The 24,860-nt window shown below is 37.4% G+C and overlaps 1 protein-coding gene across 1 annotated transcript in view; it reads left to right on the top strand.

Annotated features, from left to right (window-relative positions):
* Positions 1-24,860, top strand: part of COL15A1 (collagen type XV alpha 1 chain) — a 224,381-nt gene that overhangs the window by 57,559 nt on the left and 141,962 nt on the right. The window contains exon 4 of the mRNA XM_007499019.3: positions 18,261-18,808. Within this exon, the coding sequence (XP_007499081.2) occupies positions 18,261-18,808 (548 nt within the window). The remainder of the gene's footprint in view (positions 1-18,260; positions 18,809-24,860) is intronic.

Below are 24,860 nucleotides of genomic sequence, written 5' to 3'. Positions count from 1 at the left end.
ATACTTTGCATGATAAAGAAAATATGGTGTGAGAAATAGTAAGGTGGACTTATTCACAAAAATATTTTGCCCCAATGTCCTTAAGTGTGCCTTAAATTCTTCTATTAGAAAAGTATTCATCCCTCTGGGTTTTGAGACCTTTTTAAAAATTCTCTTTTATAGTGTAAATATTCTTGGGAGGAATAAAGAAGCTAAAACAGAATCAGATAGGCTTAAAAGAGAAATAACATTGTTAGAAACTTAGAAAATAGAATTTTAGGGCAGAAAAAGACCTTGTAACATAGAATTTTAGAACTGGTCTTATAGAACGTCAGGTCTCTTGAATTCAAAGTTAACATTTTCCCCACAATATCAATACTCTATAAAGAATATATTGTTTCCAAATATAAGTAAAGGGCTAAGTGGGAGAGATTTGGGGGCAGGATTGAGGGACTTTATTTTATTAAAAATAAGTACAAGACTATTAGAGACAAACTTCTAGTCCTTCACAATTTTCCCTATGTAGAATTAATTTTGTCTCTAGATTTGTCAACTCTCATCTTTCTTTTGTCTTCTAGATATTACTTGCTGCCAGACTCATTCTCCTTTATCATTGCTCGCATACTTCATTCATTAATGCTTTATTCCAAGTCCAGTGTCTCACTACTGCCTACTATTTGAAGGCTAAAGTTCTCTGATTAGCATCCAACAATTCCTATCATTTTAACCCATCTGAATTCCCCACAGTAATGCCTAGTTCCAAAATATTCTGGTCTCCTCATGTCTTACTAAAACACATCACACTCATTCCTACTTCTAGGTCTTTGCTCATGTTGTCCACCCTGCCTGAAATGCCCTCTCTTAGTCCAAATATTACCAGTCCTCCCTCAGAGTCTAACACCAGCATGAAGCTTTCCTCATCTAGTCTAACCATCCCCTGATAACTGCTCTCCCACTTCCTCTGAATTCCTTGGATCACATCACTGGTATCACAGAGTCTGAATGTTTTTCTGTTTGATACCAGTTTCATGGGCAATAATCATGTCTCCAAAAATAGGCTATAGACTCATTAAAAAACTTCAACCAGTTTTGAATTGTTTTTTCCTCTATGGTCCTAGGAATACATCATAAAAATAGGTACCACCAGCCTTAGAAGTAAAGAGACCTGGGTGTAGTATTTCTTCTGCCACTACCTTGCCCAAGATAAACTGACTGGTACCATAACACAAAATTTTCACTTGGGACAGGATGGAAGAAGGAACAAGGGAAGTTTCCCTGAGGGGTGGGGATGCTGCGTAGGTGGAAGAAGAAGCACAACCTGCAACACCCCAGGTCTTTACTCTGCTGAAATTGTGACCATAGATGGGAATAAGCATCCCATAGCTTTCGGGAGCAGGATGGGGGTTTAGAGGGTGGGCAAAAGAGGTCCTGTTAGTAGAACAGGCAAGGGGAAAAAACACCTATAGATATGTGATCTCTAGATATTTTCACCTTCACACAAAGCCCTGGCTGCTCCATCTTGTTATAACTGTGTTTGGGTCTTCATTTTCTCATCTGTAAAATGAGGGGTTTGAAATGAATTAAAAGGCAGTTTTTAAAGGCTTGCTCTGTACCAAACTGTATAAATGCAAAAGTGAAGGCAATGTTTTCTCCTGAGAAGCTTATGGCAAGGGAGAGCTAGGTAGTTCAGAGGAGTGAGAGGCAAGTCTCAAGAGACAAGAAAGGTCCTGGGTTCAAAACTGACCTCAGACACTTCCTCGCTCTCTAGCCTGGTCAAGGAGTCACTAAATCCCCATTTCCTTAGTACTCTTCTGCATTGGAGACAATGTGCTATATTGATTCTAAGATGGAAGTTAAAAACTTTAAAAAAAAAAGAAAAGAAAAGAAGCTTATGAGAAAGATTATACCAATGGAGGATACAGGGATTGAGTAGGGCCATAGGGAAAGTAGATTGATACATTTCATTCGTTGACAAAGGCAGGACTGAGTTGATGATGGTTTGTAACAGTTATAATTAGGGGGCCAAGCTGTGGCAGGTAGAAATAAGTTTCTCTCTAGAAGTATTATATTTTTAGAGGTTTACTTAAGATAAGGAATTTTGGAAAATACAAGTAAGAAAGGCACGTGATAGGTGGGCCGAGAGGCCCATTTAACCTCACCTACATCATGAAAGAGACATGTCTGCTTGGAAGGGGAAACAGGAAAGAGACCCCAGTAACCTTTACAGCCAAGTTAACTACCCCATTTCACTCTTGGCCCGGGGGAGGTTACAAGGCATTCTGGGAGCCAGAGCAAGGACTTCTGGGCTTTGGAGTCCAGAGTTCAAGTCTCCATTTTTACAGGTTCCAGAACTGGATAACATGGAGGATGAAGGAAGTATTTGGAGAAAAAGTCACTAATAAGATTAGGGAGGCCCTAGGGCAGCTAGGTAACTCAAGGGATAGTCAAGTCTAGAGAAAGGAGGTCATGGGTTCAAATCTAGCCTCAAACACTTCCTAGCTTTGTGATCCTGGGCAAGTCACTTAATCTCCATTACCTAGCCCTTACTGCTCTTCTGCCTTAGAACCAATTCATAGTATTAATTCTAAGATGGAAGGTAAGAGGAAGGAAGGAAGGAAGGAAGGAAGGAAGGAAGGAAGGAAGGAAGGAAGGAAGGAAGGAAGGAAGGAAGGAAGGAAGGAAGGAAGGAAGGAAAGACCTGACCTGAAACTGATATATCCTGACATCATGTCCTCAAGAGAATAACCTATAAGAGAAATGCTGGGAAGATGCAGAGGAATTACCTTGCCCAGAATCCCACAGGTTAAGAGAAATTCGAAATGTTGCAATCATGAAGAGAAAACCAACATGAAGGAAATTTTGTTCTCGTAGGAGGGAGTGAAACACAGAGGAAGAAACCAGAAAGGATGCAACATCCTATTCAGTAAGAAGGAACTTTCTGTGGGAAATCTTTTAATCCAAAAGCAACATGAGTTGGTTTACACATTTTAAAGCTCTTCAGTTTTATGGCAGTAAGATGTCGAATGAGAAGGAAAGAAGTGTCTTCAGGCCCAGCCATCATCCTGCCCAGGTTTTATTCACACACTAGCTGAAAAGACAGGCTAACTTTAGATAACTTGACATCAGAAATATGAGCTGATCAAATGATGGAATCTATGCTGAAACTGAGGTCTTAGAGATCATTTAGTTCAATACCCTAATTTTACAGATGAGGAAACTGAGACCCTAGCCAGTTTCACAAGTGGATTATTATATCATTATTTTACTCTAGTGTGACCATTAAGGCAGCTTATATGCCAGTATTATTAAAATGACAGAATCAGTCAAGAAGGTATTTATTAAGCACCTACTATGTGTCTACAATGCCTAGCAGCAGCAGAATGACATGGTAGATTTGGAGCAAGGATATCCTGAGTTTGAAACCTGCTTCAGACACTTATTAGCTTGTGTGACTCTGGGCAATATAAGGGTTCGGGGGGAGAGTGGCTACAGACTGGTTCCACTTTGTTCTTCCTGTCCTTAGCCCTTAGCACAGTGACTGGCACCAAGTAGACACTTAATAAATGGTTTTTGATTCATTAAGAAATAAAACTGCCAAGTCAATTAGTCTATTGACTCTGTCAAATAGTTCTTGCTCTTAAGAAGCTTATATTACATTGGAAGAAATTTAATTAGGATGAATTAGTGCAACTGTGGATTTCTAAAATTACAACTTCACAAATACAAGAAGGAATTGAGAAAGTTTACCATAGAGAAGAGGGCAGTTAAGTAGTACAATGGATGGTGCACCAGGCCTGGAGTCAGAAAGAATTAAATTCAAATTTGGCCACAGACTCTAATTAGCTGTGTGACCCTGGGCAAGTCACTACATCCTGTTTGCCTCAGTGTCCTCATTTGTAAAATGAATTGGAGGAGGAAATGGCAAATCTCTCTAATACCTTTGCCATGGAAACCCAAATGGAATCCCAGAGAATCAGGCACAACTGAAGCTACTCAACAACAACAACAAACTATAGAGAAGACTTGGGGGAACATGAGAATTGCCTTCAAGTATTAGAAGGGTTATCATAGAAAAGAATGATGAAACCTGTTTCACCTAAGAGAAAATAATTAGGAACAACAGATAGCATTTTCAGAGACAGAATTTGACTACATGTAAGGAAATATACTTTGAAGTCCCTGGTCTTTTTCATCAGTGGTGCTATCATTCTCCCAGATCCACAAACTTGACCTTTGGAATTGTCTTTGGCTCCTCCCACTTCATAAGATCATAGGTTCACAGAATTTATAGATGAAAGGACCTTAGATAGCTAATCTAACCCCCTTGTTTTATAAATTACTGAAGTGTGGATCACAAAGATTCAATTCCTAAAGGTAATGGCAATTAGGATTTGAACCTTCCTCCAGTTCTCTTCAGTTATTTCTTGATCCTTTGGTTTATCACTTGTAATAATTAAAATTGGTTTGACAAAATATAAGAATTTAAAAATATTGTTGTGGTCGCCATTTATAAAACTTAAAAATTAAACTATGAGTATGTTGGTAGCTTTAGCAGCTTTATTACATCAGGGTGGAGATAGTAAATAGGGAAACGTAGGAAGGAGGTAGAAAATATTACCTAGATAAATTAACTAAGCTGGATCCAAGTGCCTCACCAAAGAGAGAGTCCCACCAAAGACAGAAGAGCCAAAAGGCCAATGTCTCTGGCCAGGGCCTCCTCAACCCAAGTGAGTTACCAAAGCCTAACTCCTCAAGCCACCAATGCAGAATCTCCAACACAGAAATCCTCCAATTCAGAAGAAGTGCCACACAGGAGTCCCTCTTTCGACAAGAGCCACCAAAGCATCAGAATGAGCCAGAATGCCCTTGGCTGGCTTTTATAAGCCATTTTCTCCATGACACTTCCTGTCTCTCTGGTTTCTCTTTCCTTTCCTTGTGGGCTGGTCTATCGCATCTCAGGAACCAATCAAATTTTCTTAATTTGCCTGCACCGCCCTCTAGTAGTGCCTGTAGGATCCACCTCCCATCCTCTGAATGTGTGAACTTTTATCAAAAGGATTCTCAAGTTCCTGATTGATTAAGTTAAAAGGATGGAGCATTTTAAGTACTTGATTAAGTTAAGATAAAACAAATCCCCTTTCACACACTTTAAGGTACTGTTCTATTTATTTGAAACAGAATGGGGCTGATGGTGAAGGATGCAGAAAGGGAGATTCTAGTTTTCTCTCACATTTACATCTAGAAATGACCAAATATGGAATGGGCCAATTCAGGAGGTGGTGAGTTCCCCATCACTAGATGCCTTCAAGTAGAAGTTGATTATTTGTTGGTGATTTAATTAACAGAGATTTGCCCCCACAGTAAACTGTTGAACTGGATGCCTTCAAAGGTCCCTTCTAATTTTGAGAATCTAATATTATAAAAATCAAAGATTCATAGATTAAAAGTGGGAAGAGGTCTTAGAGGTTATCTAATGAATTCATCACCTTTATTTTTTAAAGAAACAGAAACCTAGAAAGTTTAAATAATTTGCCCAAAGCCATGAAAGAAGTAAGAATTGAACCCAGCTCTTCTCTTTCATCTTTCCATTGTACCAACTTCCTTCCTTTCTCACAAGATATTTACCTTCTTGGTAGCTTATGACTCTCAAGTTCTTTATCCCTCAGGAGGTAATTTTCTTTTTAAAATTCAAAAAGTATCTCAACCTTATTAATGGATTAATACTTTAATAATAGACTATTTCATTTATAACAGTTTCTTGTGAAATGAATGTTATCACATTGATCTGAATATAGGCTATAAGTTATTTCCCATATCTGATATATACACATACACACAGAGTCTAATTATAACTTATGTATGTTTTCCTCTTCACATAAATATTTTATGGTTATTGGTGATTTTGATGGTGACTTATATTTAAATAAATACAATGTACTCTTTTGAGTAACACATAAATTATGACATCTAAATATAAGGATGAACCTGAATATATATCATAGATTCTAAAGTTTTTTCACATCAATCTTTACAAAAGATTCCTTTTACAATATTCCCTTTTCAAAAGCCCCAAGCAAACATTCTATTTAAAGGCTGTTACTGAGGAGTGTGTGATTATTTCCCAGGGCAGCCCATTCTACTTTTGGAGAGTTCTAATTAATAGAAAACTTTCCTTGCCTCCAGCAGAGATCTGCCTTTCTTCAACTTCCAAATATTATTACTAGTTTTTCCAGTGTGGACCAAACAGAATGTATCTAATCCCTCATGCAAGGACAATTATTAATAGAGAAATACCATGTCTCTGCACTCTAACCTCCCCATCTCTATCTTCCCTTCTTTGAGTTCAACACCTCCAGTTCTTTCATTCATTCACTTGGCAAAGGCTCTACCCATTTTGTCAGTCTGGTCACTCTTCCTAATATATGACCTCCAAAGCTGAACCCAGCATTCAGATGAACCCAACATTCCAGATGAGCCCAACATCCAAATTGGGATTATCACTTCCTTCATCTGGGATGCTCCATATTAGCTTTTTGGCTGCCAATATCCCTTGGTGACTAAGATTGAGTTTGCAGTCCACTTAAAATTCCAAAATCTTTTCCATAGAAACTTTTATCTAGCTATCCCTTTCTGAATATATTTGATCAGTTGACTTTTTCTAACTCAAGTAGAAGACTTTATATTTATTCATATTAATTTTTTCACACTAAATGTGGCCTGTCCTCCAAACCTATAAAGATCTTTTTGAATTTTTATTCTGTCCTTTAATATATTAGCTTTAGGTCATTAGCAAATTGTAGAAGTAAACCAACTAGGCCTTAATTCTAGTGCCAGATGGATATACTAAGAAGCACAGGACTGAGAGCAGATAAGGTGCTTTGATTATAGACCATCCTCCAGGTTGTCAATTAATTGTTACTGTAATATTTATTGAGAAAAGACTGGGAAAATGTCCCTTCCCCCCACCAACTGTCAGTCTTGTTTCCTTTCCACTTTACTCTTGGGCTAGCTTTTCAATTATTATAGCATCTTCCTGAGTATTCTGTTCTTAAGAGTTTATCTGTAGACATCATATAGCCAGAAAAACATAATATTGTCAAATCCCTTTATGAAATGCAGGTATAATATGCAATTTTTATGATCTCTCAATCTAGTAATTCTTTCAGAAGAAAATTTAGTCTGGTGTGATCTATCATGGATGAAGTCATGCTGGCTCTCAGACATCACCACTTCCCTTTCTAAATGCTCATAAACTGTGCTTTTAATAGTATGTCTTAAAATTTTGCCAGGAATTGAAGTCGAGCTCACTGACCAATAGTTTACCAACTCCACCCTTTCCCTATGTGAAAATCAGAATCTTTGCCTGTCTTCAGTCCTATGAAACCCCTTGACAGAATTAGCAGTATCATTAACCAATTCTTTCAGGACCCTTGGATCCAGTTCACTTGGGCAACTTAAATTCATGAGGGAAATCTCTTGTTCATCTTGTTATTTCCTAATTGTTTTTTTATTATTCTTCCAATCAACATATCATCCCCCTTAGCATGAGAAAACAGCACACCATAACTAAATTAGGAGATGATTAGTTCTTATTTAGCTGTAAAATGCATGTTCTAGACCTGGCCATTATAGTTCCTGCCAGCTCTTAATCTCTGATCTTATGTCTTCCTGTCCCTTATCATAGACATGGCCCCTCCAAGGAGCACTGTTATCCCTTCTGTATCCCTTTCTTCCTACTATCCTGAATATGGCTTTCAAAATTTTTTTTTGTTAGCCTAAACATTTATCATCCACTGCAGCTAATTCTGAACCTTGTTATTCCTCATGTTGTTCTTCTAGTATTTTGCTTCTATTGTACATTCATCCTTTCTTAACCCACCCTTGCTTCCATTGTTTATAAGACTTTTTGTAAATGGAAATTGGCTGAAGAGTTCCATATACATTACTCTGTTCCCTTTTTTTCTTTGGCATTGTTAGTATTATAATAATTTCATTAAAGATACTTTTCCATGACCTTGTAGAATTTTAGACTGTAGGACCTTATCTGTTCTCTAAATCTAAGGTTAAATCAGACTATATGACCATTAGGTCATGAACTCTGTGAGGGCAAGGACTGTTTTATGCTTACATCCCCAGATCTTAGCACAGTACCCAACACATCACAGATACTTAATAAATTCTTGTTCATTTGGCTGATCTTGACAAATGGCTTGATTTCATTATGACCACTTCATTATCTCCACCAATAAGGAGAGTTATAGATAATAAACATTTGATAAATGTTTGTCGATTGGTTCTTTTTTAAATAAATAGGAATAACACTTGTATAGTGTTTTACAATTAAATTTTAATTCAGAGTACCAGTGCTTAAATTATAACCCTGTTATTTACTACTTGAATAACCTTGGAAAAGTTGCTCAAAGTTATTAAACTTTCTTTATTTCCATTTCTTGAAGGTGTAAGAAGACGGTCACTTCTCACTCCAAATACTGTGGACTCTCCATATTAGCCAAAATCAGATCCCAAACCAGAGTTAGCCTCATTGTGCCTATACTTTTTTGCATAATGAAATTATCATTAAGGAAATTTAAGAATTTATCAACTCTTCTGTTTTGTGGCAGAGAGAGTGCTCTAGCAGGTGTTCAGAGAATTGGTTTCCCACTACTACTTTTTATAATTAATCCATGAAAAATTTATATTTCCTGATTTCATCTATTTTTCCCTTTGTGTCTAGGAGATCTAATGTATGTTTACACAGTAATACTGTTTCCATTTTTTCTTCAATTTATCCTCACCCAAATGCTTTCTACCATGCTTACCATTTTTAGTGTATGGATTTCTTCATGACTATATCCTCTTAATATATCATACCACTCCATCACCACTTTTTAATCGATTCTCTTCCTTTTGAATGAAGAATCTAGTCATGTATTTTGTATTAATCCAATCACAACCCAATTCCAGTGATTCCTGTGAGATTGTATTCCCTTTTGAAGTTTATCTTATTATTTGTTCTGCAGTCATGTTTGACTTTTCATGGTGTTATGAGCCATATTTTCTTGGCAAAGATACTAGAGTGGTTTGCCATTCTCTCTTCTCCAGTGATTTAAGGTTAAGTGACTTGCCCACAGTTACAGGGGTGGTAGATGTCTTAGGTCAATTTTGAACTCAGGTCTCTCTGACTCCAGGCTCAATTCACTATCTACTGAGTCACCTAGCTGCCTTCTAGGCAAACAGAGGTTAAGGGATTTTCCCAAGGTCATGCAGCTAGTAAGTGTCTGAGGTTCGATTTGAACTCAGATTTTCTTGACTTTAGGTGCTTTATTCATTGAGCAATCTAGCTGTCCCAGATTATTAGTTATACATTCTGCATTTATATATAGGCAGCTGAGACCATGGTTTTTGTGCATATGGAGCATGAGGTTGTTGAATGATGGAATACTAAATGGGCCAATCAGAAGGGGCTTACTTGGGTCCAAGAATTGTTTTCTCCAATTTCCTAACTAGTTAATTTCTAATTTCCTAACTAGATTTTAAGCTTCATAAGGACAAATGCTCTTACATTCTCCATAGTGACTAAAATGTAGTGTGACTTTAATAAATTTCATTGAGTAAATTTGTGAATAGTTTTTAATGTGTCTTGGAATCACCTTCCAGGGCAGCAATACACAGATCACTTATGGAGAGTTAGCTAGTTTGCTTATAAGAAGCCATGACTCTAATCAAGTAGGAAGAGGACAGCAGACAAAACTTCTTTTTAATCCCCCCACCCCTCAGGGATGGTTGTCTCTCCTGTTAAGTGTCATAACTTTACAAGATAATACAGAATTGCTCAGCAACCTGGAGGGAACAGGAGCCTTTATTGGAAGCAGTCATCTGACTATGGGCAGAGTTTCCATGGAAATGAAGGTTAGACACATGAAAACAAGGTAGAAGGAGGCTCAAAAATTAGTACTTTCACCTTATTTTCTCAACTCAGTGTCATCTCTATGGAAAGAAAAGTTGACCTAGAATAACTCCTCTCAGTTGCCATTTCTTTATTATCATCATTCCTCCAGTTTCCAAGGAAACAGACATCAGACCCATGGAAAGAATATAATGATGTCATATTCTAAAATATAATCCCTTCAGAATTTCCACTGCCATCTTCATCATGAAGGAACTTTTAAAACATAATTAATTTAGCCTCATATACCTGAGATTGAGATGAGTTCTAGAATTGGTTATTGATAGCTAATGGATTCTCCCCTTTCAAGCAAAAGTTGTTTCTAGAGGCGGTGAGGTGGTGCAATGAATAGAGCACTGGGCTTAGAATCAGGATGACTTCTCTTCATGAGTTCAAATGCAACATGATCAAGTTCCTTAACCCTGTTTACTATTTTTTTAAAAAGTTGTTTATGGAAGAGAAATTAGAGAAAACAGTTCTTGGACCCAAGAAAGCCCCTTCTGATTGGCCCATTCTGTATTCCATCATCCAATGACCTCATGCTCCTTATGCATGAACCGAAAGGAATATCTCTAATGTTCACAAAGTCTGACACTTTGGAGGGCAATCAGAAGAGAGAATTTTGGACAACAGGGATTTTGTGATGCTCCTCAAGTCATGTAGGTCTATAGGTCCATTTCTGGTGTAGTAGAAAGAGCACTTTTGGGATCAAAAGACCTAGGTTCAAGTCCTAGTTCAGTCACTTACCAACTGTATGAATTTGGCAAGTTGCTTTACCTCTCCAATTTCCAGTTCCATCATCTGTAAATGTGAATAGGAATGCTTGCACTATCAAACTCACAGGGTTATTATGAGAAAAATTCTTTGTTAATTGCAAATCACCAAAGAAGGTGAATTAGTATTATGATTATCGAATAAAGAGGAGAGATTCTATTATTAATTTATGAGACAATGAAAAGTGGAAAATGAAATGTGTGCCAAGCACAGCTGTATGTACTGCAGAGTCATACAAGGGTGGGTAGGCAACTGGTAAAATCCAGATTTAGTATCTGCTGTTAGACAGTATTATACACAAACCAGACCCAGACTCCTTCCTCTGCCTGAGCACTGGGCAAGCTTCCTAGAGCACAAATAGGGTACTTCTGAGCCAACCAGCCCATGCACATGCCAAGGATTGGGAGAAAGAATATAATATGAACCAAAGTTGGCTTCTTTGCCACCTGTGCTCTTCTCTGCCACATGGAAGAGTCAGCAGATATGTACACATGGCAATTTAACCTCTGTTTGACCAACTTTTCAGCATTCATTTATTAAGCATTACTAAGTGCCACTTGCAAGGTAGTACTCAATAGTGGTAACCAGGCATGGATGGAATTGGGGGTCAGGGATACAAAAATAAATGAGACCCATGGGCCTTGCTCTGAGGAACTTTATAGTCTAGTAGGAGAAATGCAACATAGACTTAAGTAATGACAATACAAAATCAAATATAAGAAATGTCCTGAGTATAGATATGTTATTGTGAAAGTTTATAGGAAAAAGAGATTACTTCAGAATGGAAGAATCCACTGATCATTCAACAAATATCTCTCTATCTGTCTGTCTGTCTGTCTGTCTGTATGTATGTCTCTAAAAAAAATCTAGCCTTCTGTCTTAGAATTAATACAAGTAGGTTCTGAGGCAGAGGGCTGGTAAGGACTAGGCAATTGAGGGTTGTCTACATTACAGGGGACTATATGGGTAGGAAAGTGGCTGTAGAGATTCAAATTGAGTCTTTGCTATTAGATAGAATCATACACAAACCAGACCTAGTGTCTATTCTCTGCCTGAGCTCGGAGCAAGTTCCCTGGCACACAGACAACCAGCCCATGAATACCAGAGATGTGATGTTCTAGTGGCTATTATTGGGGGTGGGGGAGTTAGAGAAAATAACCTGTGATGGCTAAGATGCTGAGCAGAAAAGATAACAAACAAAGCTTCCCCCTTCCCCCTAATATACTCATTTTATCTGCAAAATATCTAATTTTCCAATGGAGAAAACAACTGGAGAGTGTCCTTTTAGGTATTAATCAGTGTGGGTATGCAGGGAGACTAGAGGCAATACTTCAGCAGGAAATCTGAGGCAAAATTACTGATTCCTCTGATTTGGGGGCAAGTTCAAAGCCAAGCTGTTGCCACAGAGATCCATCCATCATTCAATATAAGGAAAATCATCACTAGGTAATAGGATCTAGGGTCCAAGAGCTAAAGGACTCAGGAATAAGCCAGATCAAGATGGAAGGAGCTTTTAAATGTTGCCTAGGGTAATTATTCCCTTTTTGCTGCCTACATTTGTCCTTATGTCTGGGAATGTCTCAAAGCTCTCCTGGTGGCCGGCTGGACAGGAAAAGACTTGGCATGCATGTTGTGCCCTTAGGAGGTTATAATAGCAACCACATGGAATTATAACATGGTAGCTGGATTGGGAAAAACCTAGAGAAGTCATCTTGTTTTCCTGTTTGTCTCTCTCCTTTTTTTCCTGCCAAGACCACACCTAAATGGTCTACCATTTTTTAAAGAGCAGGACTTGCCACTGTGGGGTCTTGAGGGCCACTGGTGGTCTTTGAGGCTTCTCCAAGTGGTCTCTTCACTTTTTTTATGATGGCAATTTTGATAATGGCATAGACTAGTGCTTTCTGGCACTATCTATATGAAGTCTTTTCTGATCCCTCAAATACTAGTGTCCTCTCTCCCTTACATATAGACTACCTTATATTCAGGTTAGGAAGTGAGTACTGTGACTTCTTTGGAATAGAGAATTTCCAGGTAAAGAAAATTCCTCCACCAAATTAAGTTATCTTATCTGTAACTTGTGTTGTCCTAGAGCAGTGAGCAGTTAAGAAACTCTAAAGGTCCCACTTGTCAGAGGAAAAACTTGAACAATTTTCCTGGTTTAAAGGCCAATTCTCAACCCATTCACTGCATACACTTTATTGTATTTATTCTGCTTTCTTCCCAATTTATATTTAATTACCTTATATTTGGATAGGGGAATACCCTATCCAATACCCTATCCAGGGTGCCCTGATTGTCATTTAATGATTTGTGGTTAATATTCACAGTGATGGTCCAAGGGGTTCTTTATGGAACCCCTTTATGAAAGCCAAGGCTTCTTTATGAAACCTAAAGAAGTAAATAATTACTTGGTTATGTTACAAATATATTTTTTTCTCTGTGACAAACAAGCATGTGCATTTTCTTGTTTTTATAATTATAAATTATATAAAAATTTAATTTGGAACTTTTTGTGCAATGTTATCATTGTAGCTATTGTAAATCCTAAATGAGTAAATAAAATAATAAATACATCTAAGAGAATATTTTAAGTGGCATATTAAATTATCCTGGAGGTTTACAACATATTTTGTTTTCATTATTGTTGTTGAAGAGATTTGTGGAACAAAAACTTTGGGAACCCACTGGCATTGTGAGAGCTGGTCTTGAAGCCAGAAAACATGGGTTCAAGACACATGACCCATAATGACTGTGACCCTGATTAAGTTGCTTAACTTCTCAGGACCCCCATGCAATTCCTTAAGACTATAAATTGTAGAGAAGCTACCTCGTTGCCCTAGCAGAGGAAGTTTCCTCACCCAGCCTTTTCTTTTATCAAAGAAATCACTGGTCTAATCCCTATCATTATTAATTAATTAATGTAAGTAATTGATTGGTAACTAATATTTGTCATCTTCATGAATCAAATTTCCATTCAAAGTTTTGTTTTCTTTTTGAAATTGCATTTGGAGTGGGTAAGTTCATGGTAGGATTCTCTATCCATTTATGCATGGATTAAATGGAATTTGAGAACTGACTTTTTAGGAGTGGTTTAGGGGAGAAGGGTCAGTGAATCTCCATTGCTGCAAATAAAGTGGAATATTTGTGTGAGATCTATAAGGAGCTGGTATCCTAGAACAAATTTACGACACCAGAAAGGAAGTCACAGACCTCTCACCTATCTACTATCTTCACATGTTTTCTGTGAAAGGGAAACACACATCACACAAACATTTGGAAAGAATTTGCTATGTGTCAGTTTTGTGTGTCACCATAATAAAAGAAATAATCAACCAATAGCCTACTGGTTAAAGAAGATCCTCTGTGACCTTTGGCTAGGCTAGCCCTTGGAGGGAGGACACAATCTGTTACTTGGATTTTATTTGAAGCATTGTTTGGTGGTTTTGGTTTGATGGAATTGATTTGATGGAATTGACCAACACTATATTTCATTGAGATAACCTTTGAGAACCTAGGTTCTCACCCTGCACCATGATGAAGTGGCATGTTATTTCAAAGTTCTTTAAGCATGGAAGCATGATTTTAAAATTTGGGAACCACTGGCATTGTGGGATCTGGTCTTGAAACCAGAAAACATGGATTTGAGACACATGACCCATAATGACTATGACTCTGAACTTTAACTTTGTTACTTTATCATTGTTATTTAATTACCATATTATTCCATAAGTAAGCATAGATTATTTGGGTTTTCAGTCCTCTCCAACCCCCTCTTACTTCATGCCTCATCTCATCATCCTCCAGTCTCATAAGTAATCATAAATCTAAAGCTCCCTTAGAGGTCATTTACTAAGAGTGACTTAGGAGATGGACACCTTCATCTTACAATTGAAGAAACATACTCAAAGAGGAAAAGTAGCTTTTCCAAGGTTACACTGGTAGCAAGTAGAAGAATTGAAGTTTGAACCACCCTCATGATTCTAAGCAGAATGTTCTTTCTTCAACAAGAAAACTGAAAATGAAAAAGGTTTCTAGAAGAGAAGAATTTTTAAGGAGATGATGGTGGAACAACCATTGTGTGTAGTGTGATAGGGAGTCAATAAAATTAAGTAAAAAGATTTGGGAGAATCCTTTGGAAAACATGAATTAATGATGGAAAAAGTCAGGACATCTTCATACCTATTTTCAGCTACTTAACTTCACTTTGAAAGTGAACAATTAAGAGGCTAGAGAATTACCCAGGATTGTGGATTAGTAGAGGGAACAGTGTTCAATAAAGAAAGGAAGAAGTTGAAGGATAAGAGCTAAGAAATCACCAAAACAACTGACTGTGGAATCTAGGAGAAGTAAAAAGGCAATGTCATCAGAATATGTATGATGGAGTAAGAGAATATTAACATCAAGAGACTAGGGACCATGCTGGGGTTGACTAGAAGGCTGAATGAAAGAGATGGGATAAAGGAGACTGAAAGATAAGAAGCTGTGGTCAGAGAGGAGGGTTTCAATGTTTAGAATCTCAGGGCTGGTATAATTTCAGTTGACATTCAACATTATGAATATGTGTAAATGGACAAGAACAGAAAAGGGAGCAATTAGAATAAATCAATTCATACTGAATCCTGATTCTCAAGAAAGTATTAACTAGCAGAAAATTATTAGTTGAAAGAGTTGTCAGCCTAGCAAACATATGCACAAAACACCCAAAAATGTACACTCAATTCTTTATTCATGTATGGACTTATATGTATAATCCATAGTTACCGATGATAAACTCTTGCAGAGTCCTGGTAATGTCTACAGAAGCAGAGGGGGTTTGTCAAGTCCTCAGCAACTTCTTGGCATGTATACTTTGAATTTTCTTCTTCAGCCCCCAATAAAGAATCTCATTTCACTAAATTTTTCAAAAAATATATTGTAATATCTGCTTTATTGAATCTCTGTCTTGCTTTGTTAAGTAAACTGCTGATTCATTTTTTCTCACCCCACCTCTAAAACACTCACCAATATTCCTTGGATTAAAAGCAGAGTCTCATCCACTGCAGTATTATTTACTCCAGATGAAGTTGGGTTGTCCCATGTGTCATCCACCATGATAGATTTTTTCCAGCTTGGATCTTTCTAAACTGGGTGCACTTTGTTCTTATTTTAGTATACTTTTCAGTCCTTTATTTCCTGGTAACTAAGATGTGATTGCTTTGGGTTTCTTTTTGTTGTTGTTGTTGTTGTTGTTAGATCAGACCTTTGATTTCATTGTGGGGAATGATGAGGGGAACTCCTGATATGGAAACCTTCCTCCACTGGTGCATATTGACAACCCTGGTGATAGAGTTTTAAAGACTTGAGTGAGGGCAATAAGAGGTTTCAGAGCCTTGCCTGTGGTCATATAGTCAGTAAATGTGAGAGGCAGAACTTGAGCCCAAAAACACTGAAATCAACCCTCTAGCTCCTATGCCAAGCTATCTTTGGATAACTATAGAAAGTGGTTTTCACACCTTACTTTTCTACACACCACTACATTTTTTGTGTTAGTTTGATTATCAGATTTTACTATATTTCCTTGCTTGCCCATTAATAATATTCTTGCTTGCCCCTTTAATATAATCAATTGAGGAAGCTATGTGGCTTAGTGGATTAGAGATCCATGTCTGGGGATGAAAGATCCTAGGTTCAAATCTGGCCTCAGGTACTTCCTAGCTGTGTGATTTAATTCCCATAATATTAACTCTCCATAGTATTGATTCTAAAGTGGAAGATAAGGGTCTTTTTAAAATTTAATTTAAAAAGAGTTTCAGTTAAAAAATATACATAACCAGTAGTTTTTTGAGATAGGGACAGCTGGGTAGCACAGTGAACACCAGGCTTGGACTCAGGAAAACTTAGGTTCAAATCTAACCTCAGATACTTCCTAGCTGTGTGATCCTAGGCAAGTCAACTAAACCTTTGCCACTCTTCTGACTTAGAATTCATACAAAGACAGAAATAGTGTTTAAAAAAAAAAGCCAATTTTATAATATAACTAAAATCATAGCTGATTGGTTTAGTAATTCAGTACTTGTTTTAACTTACCTTTTAAGTATAAACACATCATCGATTTAAAACTGGAAGAGACCAGAGATATTATCTAGTCTAATTCCCTTATTTTAAAGACTAGAGAACTGAAGCCCAAAAAGGTGATAGGCAGGATTCAAACCCAGCACCAAGACCTCTAACTACAAATCTGGTATTCTTTTCCCTGCAATATATCAGTTATCAAGCTTATTCCCATAAAACCATGAGGATGAGTCACTGAAGTGGGGTAGTAGTGGAGGTCATTGTACTTCAAGAAGTCAAAGAACTACAAGGACCTCATGATTAATTAGAGAGGCCATTGCTGGCACAAATTATCCCTTCTCATTTGATAGTATAAACCAATAACATCTAGCACAATTGTAAGAGTGTTACCTGAGGCTGTCCTGGACCCTCTTTTCTTTTCTTATTGACTTCATCAGTTCCTATAGGTGTAATTATCATCATTACAAAGATGGCTTATGAATCTATAGACCTAGCCCTTATATCTCTCCTGAAATTTTTTAACCCTTACCTGCTGTCTGAGAATCAATACTAAGTATCAGTTCCAAGGCTGAAGAGCAGTAAGGTCTAGGCATTTGGAGTTAAGCGACTGGCCCAGGGAATGTCTCTCTTGAACCTTAGCCCTGGCTCCATTGATGGCCCATTGGACATTTCAAACTGGACATCTCAGAATCATTTTAAACACAAAATATCTAAATCAGACATCATATCTCCCCTAAACTCCCCGTTTCCTTTTTTCCTTTGAAAACACCATCATTCTTCCAGTCTCCTAGTCTCACAGTTTCAACATTATCCTCAATTCCTCCTATTCCCTCACCCTGCATCTGCAGTAAACCACCAAATCTTTTCACATTTGTACTTCCACAGCATTTCTCTTATCTGGCCCTTTTTCTCTATGTTCAGAGTTATCATGTTATTTCAGGTCTTTACCCTCTCATCTAACTGTCTTTCAAAAGTCTCCTAACTGGTCTGCTGGCCTCAAGTTACTCACCATTCTAGCCCATCCTCAATACATAGCTACCAACGCGACTTCGTTAATCAGAGATTTGACCACATCACTGCTCTACTTCATGAACCATAATGAATTCATATTGACTCTACAATAAAATATATGCTCCATTTAGCTTTTAAATACCCTCACCTGACCTCAAATTATCATTCTACTCTCACTCAATTCCCAGTGCCTGGTAGTTAGTAGATTCTCAATAAATATCTGCTGATGAATGGATTGACAGAAATGATGGATGATTTTTTCAAAATGGGGGAACTTCCTCCACCAAAAAAAGATTGCAGCCCTTCTATGCTATGGAAGAGAATCCTGATACACAAATGGATTGAATAATTTGCCCAGAGTCACACAGCTAGTATGTGTCAGAGGCAGAACTACAAGCTCAGTTGTCTCTCCACTATTTCAGCTTATCTTTAGAATTCCTTTCTCATATAGTAAAATATATTTGGGAAAAGTAACCTTTATTTCTCTCTCATGTTACAGAACAAGGATCGAAAGGCCACCTTGATCTCACAGAACTAATTGGAGTCCCACTGCCTTCATCCGTCTCCTTTATCACTGGCTATGGAGGATTTCCAGCTTATAGTTTTGCACCAGGTGCTAACATTGGCCGTCCAACAAGAACTTTAATTCCTGAGACATTCTACACAGATTTTGCAATCAGTGTAACTGTAAAGCCTGATAGCAACCATGGAGGTGTATTATTTGCAATAACAGATGCATTTCAGAAAATTATTTACCTAGGACTGAGGCTCTCACAAGTTCAAGATGGCACCCAGAAAATAATACTGTATTATACTGAGCCTGGCTCCCATGTTTCCCAAGAGGCTGCCTCATTTAAAGTTCCAGTAATGACTAACAAATGGAACCGGTTTACGGTTGTCATTGAAGGAAGCGATGTGATACTCCTTGTAGATTGTGAGGAACATAACCGCATTCAATTTCTGAGGTCATCCCAAGCCTTGAGATTTGAGTCCAGCTCAGGTATATTTGTTGGAAATGCTGGAGCCACAGGACTAGAAAGATTCACTGTGAGTATCAAAGTATCATATGTAAGTAAAATGAATTAATAAGGGTCATAATTATATCTTTTGAATTAAATAGAATTGACTTTCCCCAAATTTGGAAGGTAAGTGAGTTCCAGTAAATATGGCTATTACAAGACAAAAGAAACAAGCTGGAAAAAGTCCTCTGGCTCATCAGGTAAATTTCCTATGAAGGATTAATGAAGAGGCAAAAATAGTGAAAGAAAGAACCTTGAGAGTTGATACAGGTGTGAGTTCAGATCCAGTGTGACCTTAGGCAAGTCATCTCATTTCCTTGGCCCCCGTTTTCCTTATTTGTAAAATGAGGAGAGAGAGGTTGGATTGGATGGTCTATGAGATCCCTTCAGCTTTAAATATATCACTGGTCCTCAGTTTCTTCATCTGTAAAATTAGGTGATTGAACTACACAGTGTCTAAGTTCTTCCATCTCTAAATCTATGACATAAGTTGTGAATGGGTTCAGAAGTATGTTCACTTGTGCCTACCATGTTGTTCATTCTTTGAATCAAAAAGGAACAATTACCTCACAAGACAATGTCCTGACTTGCTAGTGAATTATAGTAAATGAAGTAGAGTTGCATAGTCTTCAGTCTTACTCTAATGACATCATGGAATCACTGAAGTATTAGAAAGAATTCTGGACCTGAAATCAAAGAATAAGAGTTCAAATCTAGACTCTCCTCTTCATTATCTTTGTGACTTTGTGTAAGTCACTTCTCACTCATAGTTTGATTCCTTTGTTCCCTTTCTTAAACCTAGATGTTATTTAGTCATTTAACTAATACTCTGCTACCATTGTATAATCTCATTGTCTATGTGTTTACTCACCTAAAATTTAGTAGAGTGCCAGTGGAGTGTAGGCTCAAGCACAGATCAGCTGAGAAACCATGTCTTTGATCCAAATATCTGCCTAGCTAAATCCATAGATGTTCCTTGCTACTAGGTTCACCGCCAAGAAATGCTTGTTTTTCTGTTTCAGGAACAATCAATGTTGTTGGAGAGGCATTGAAATAGAATTTAGTGTTTCTCTGTGATTGAATCCTTTTTAAATATTATTAATCTACTTAACACTCTCAGATATTTCTTCTATAGTCCATTCCAGTTTCCAGAGTTCATTTTGAAATGGAGATTTTTCTTAATAAAATATATTTGAGGTCTATTTGGCTTCTAATATCTATTATTTAGCCTTAAATAGACTGAGTAGATTTTCTGAGAAACCAATCCTAGGATTAAAGGCTACATTCATATATGCTGGATTCCAATAAGCTTGGAAATTTCTTGTTTTGCATGAAAGCCTGGTGAATTCTGGTTGAATATTTATGCATAAAACTTTTTATCTGGAAGCTTGCAGGATCACTTTTCTTTGTTGATATAGCTTTGAGGTTTAATGTCGATATGCCTGAGTGAGTTGAATTTTAAGTTTTTCCATATTGGAATTCTATGGCTTTTAAAAAAAAATTCAGTCTTTCTTGACTTCTATAATTTTTAGAAATTTTCCTGTTATATTAATGATTGGTCATGAGGGCCTGTGCTAAGGTGATAGTTGTATGAATAGAGAGAAAGAGAGATATTTGAGAGATAATATGGAGATATAAATGATAAGATTTGTCAACTGGGTGAATGGAGTGAGTGGATATGAAGATCTGAGGAAGAAACCAATGTTTTGTTTTTGTTCCTGGGTACCAGAAAATGTGGTGTGACCTTTAAAGCAACAGGGAAATTTGGAAGAGAGTTGAATGGACAGGGTAGAGTTCTATTTTTGGATATGTTTAGTTTCAGATGCCTTAGGGGACAGCTAATTCAAAATTACAATAGGCAGCTTGTGTTATGGAACTGAAGTTCAAAAGAGAGAGATTAGCTCTGGAGATTAGATCTGTCTTTATATATACATACATATATATGCATGTATACACACACACAGAGATGGATATATTTGTTTATATCAATGTTGTCAATATCTTTGCACATAGGTGCCAGTGACTTTCTGAAAGTACAAGACTGACCATGCCATTTCCCTAGTTAGCAAACCCCATAAACCCCTTAGTGTTTCTAGTATCAAAAATAAATTACTCACTTTGGCATTTAAATCTCTTCCCAACCTGGTCCCTTCCTATCTTTTTGAACCTCTTACACATTGCTCCCTTCCATTCACTCTGCAATCCAGACACACTGGCCTATGCATTGTTCTGCCAACATAATATTCTTTCTCCTATGTCCATGTCTATGTCTGTGTCTATGTCTATGTCTACGTAAAGGCTGTTCTCTGTACCTGGGATATACCTTTTCTTAGAATCCTTGATTTCCTTCATATTTCAGCTGAAACACCACCTTCTACATGCAACCTTTCTTGATCTTCCCAATTGCTAGTTTACTTCCCCCTCAAAACTTGATTTTATTTATTGTTTCAATAATATGTATTGTAAAGGTGAAAACTAATGGTTGGACAATAATTTTATGAAATTATGTGGTTGCCAATATTTATTTTATCTCGAGTCAGAAATTTATTTACAAGTATTTATAAATAGAGAGGAAACAATAAAAAACAAAAGAAACATGAGGGGGATAGAGAAGTTATCTATCCTATCAACCTAAGTGTTTTGCTCTAGGTCTGCTTGTTCCAGGCAGTGATTAATTAGCTCTCAACCAGGAAGGCTAGTAGTGAGTACCCATGTGGCCTCTTCCAAGATGGAAACTAGTCTCTTCAGAAACTAGGAAAGGAGTCAGCCTTTCACTCACCAATGAAATAGTCCAAGAGTCAGAGTCCAAGTTGAAGTCGAACTCCAAGTCCACAATCCAAGCTGCAGTCTCCAGTGAAGCTCCCTCAAAGACTATCTTCAGGAGAAACTCTCTTCAGACTATCTTCTCAAAGACAATCTGCTTCAAATCATAGGATTTTGTGGCTTTTATGGTGGCTCCTTGTCCCTTCCCCTCTTCACAGGGGCTAATCACAGTTTCCAGCTTGTCCACACTGCCCAAGGGGCAGTGTCTGTGAGATAGACTTCTTACCTTCTGAAGGTTAAGTTCTAATCTAAGGGTGTGAATTTTCTAAAATTCACTCATCCTGACTGAGTTTCTGAGGATGTGAATTCACTAAGTGGTTTGTGAGCTCTTCCACCTAGTTCAAGCTTGTGTTGATTTAATCAAAAGGTAGACAAAGGAAAGTTAATTCTGTCTTCACAATCTAGTGAGGTACTTAAGTTAGTGTTAACTCAGGATAGACAATAAAGTAAAAAATTCTCTTTCAGGGTATATACATATATAGGGGCAGGCAGGTCACGCTGTGGATGGAGTGTGGGATTTTGAATCTGGAAACTCATCTTTGCAAGTTCAAATCTGGCCTCAGACACTTACTAGCACTATAATAACTTCTCTCCCATATCTAAGAAGAATAATCTAATATCAGTCCTTTGAACACACACACACACACACACACACACACACACACACACACACTGGACAAATCACTTAAGCCTGTTTGTCTCAATTTCCTCATCTGCAAAACCAACTGGAGAGGAAAAAATAGCAAACCATTCTAATATCTTTGTCAAGAAAACCCAGATGGGGGTCACAGAGAATTATATCTGAATGAAAAACTACTGAATGTGAATTTATAAACAAATATGTATATGAATAAATGTTTAGATTTATATATGTACAAATAAATATGCATGTGCCGAGACAATCTCAAGCTATATGTGTGTGTATATGTAGATAGATAGATAGATAGATAGATAGATAGATAGATAGATAGATAGATAGATAGATAGATAGATAGACATAAATGTGTATGTGTATAAATGTAGAGATTTATTCATGTATAAAATGTATGTATAAACTGACGTTATCTGACCATGCCTAGTTCAGGGACAAACCAGACATACCCCAGCAAACCCAAGTTACATATATGTTGCCTCCCCAATTAGACACTGAGGACCTCCTATCTCTAGGTTTGGCATTCACTAAACTACTTAGCTGACCCTAGAGGTGTTATCCTTTAGAAAGTTCTGAATTCTTTCTTATCTGATCCTCACAAGGACCTAATGGTAGACAATGAGAACAGAGAATGTTAAGTGTTCATTTTGTCATCCAGTCATTTTGGTTGTGTCCAGATCTTTGTGACTGCATTTAGGGTTTTCTTAGCAAAGATCCTGGAGTGGTTCACATTTCCTTCTCCCACTCATTTTGCAGATAAGGAAACTGAAGCGAACAGGGTGAGGTGACTTGCCCAAGGTCACACAGCTAATAAGTGTCTGAAGCCAAATTTGAACTCAGGAAAAGGAGTTGTCCAGACCTTTCCAGACCCAGAACTCTATCCACATCCTCACTTAGCTGGATCAGGCAACCCTGAAAGGGAAAAGCCACAAAATGGAAAGAAGCAAAAAGTGAAGGCTTCTTATATTCTCTCTCCTTCTCATGGGATCTAGAGCTACATAGTATTTTAGAAGCTATCCACTTAAACTTCAGCATTTCACAGATGAAGACAAGTGAATTGTCCAGGGTCCGACCTAGTAAGCAGTGGAGCTGAGATATTCTTGAGATGAGATCAGATCCTGCTTTTCTCAGGAAGAAAGTATCACCAGCATCCCAGAGAACAAGCAGTCCATGAGTCAGCTTATACTTAATGCTGTCATTGAAAAAACCAACAATGCACTGAGGATATTTGAGTGGGAGTGAGAAAGTAAAGTTTGATTCTTCTACTACCCAGATCCAGCCTTCACAACTAAAGTAGGTTGGGGCGAATAGAGAGGTTGAATTGAATAGACTTTTTAAAATTAAAAAAAACTATACAGAAAAATTAAAAAAGCTGAAGTCTTACAGTCTGGAGAGAAGGAAGCTTCCATTGTGACTCAGGTATAGGAAGGGTTCAAGAAGGATATGACAGTTGAGAATCTAAAAATTGAAACTCTGACAATGGAATCATAATTTTGATAAGGAAGAAGAGTCTCGACTATGGTTGAATAGGAGCTCTTCAAGGAACTCATCTTTAGAAAACATATCTACAAAAGATGGAACAAGAAGGACATAAGTAAATATGAATACAAAAGGGTAGCATGAATAGGAGATGGCTGATATCAAGGCTAAAGGCAACATTAAGCTGAGGCATGCATGGTATTTTAAGCTGTCTTTTGAGCATAGCTATAGCAAGAAAGTAATGTGGATGAAGATGGGGCAGAAGACACAGAATGGGCTAGACCATAAGCACTGGGAGCATAGGGAGAAGCAAACTCCCTAAGAAGTCATATGGCATGGTGGTTAGAGTGAGTATTGGAGTTCCAATGCTGCCTTAGACACTTACAGGCAGAGTGATCGTGGACAAGTCACTTACTTGATTTTCTTTGTTGTTTAGCCATTCAATTGTATATGATTCTTCATGACCCATGGACTATAGCTATCCATGGAGATTTCTTGGCAGGGATACTGGAGTGGGTTACCATTTCTTTCTCCAGTGGCAACTTTTGCCAGTCAATCAGAGTTTAAGTGACTTGCCCAGGGTCACACAGCTAGGAATTGAATTTAGGTCATTCTATACACTTAGCCACAGCTGCCTCAGGCTTTTCTTTCTTCATCTACAAAATAAGGATGATAATAATAGAGCTAATAATTTGATTAGATACTATGTTCACATGAGATAATGGATATAAAATACTTTATAAATCTCTTTATAAGACACATATGAATATGAGTTTTCATTTATCTTTTTCATATTTTTTGAAAGACTAAAAGCAGCATGGTATAGTGGATAGAGAGGTAGCCTGAAAACTAAGAAGACTTAAGTCAGAGGAGTGATGGGTAAATGTTTAACAACTGACTCTGGGGGGAGGGCATCAGTGTTGAATGTAAGATATACTTTTATATTTAATCTGCATTTTTATATTTTTTCCATCCTTTTTAAATTCTAGACTATTACCAAAATAAATCAAGCCCAGATCTATAGCATTTGCTGATCTGAGAGGTTTAAATGTTGTCACTGAAAACTTAACAATCAACTCTCACACTAGTGACTTAGGTTCAAGTGCTACCTCTAAAATATAGTCAC

Source organism: Monodelphis domestica, chromosome 7, assembly GCF_027887165.1.
Source record: "Monodelphis domestica isolate mMonDom1 chromosome 7, mMonDom1.pri, whole genome shotgun sequence".
Taxonomy (NCBI): domain Eukaryota; kingdom Metazoa; phylum Chordata; class Mammalia; order Didelphimorphia; family Didelphidae; genus Monodelphis; species Monodelphis domestica.
Note: the sequence above shows the minus strand (reverse complement) of the source record. Positions and strands in the feature narration are given on the sequence as shown.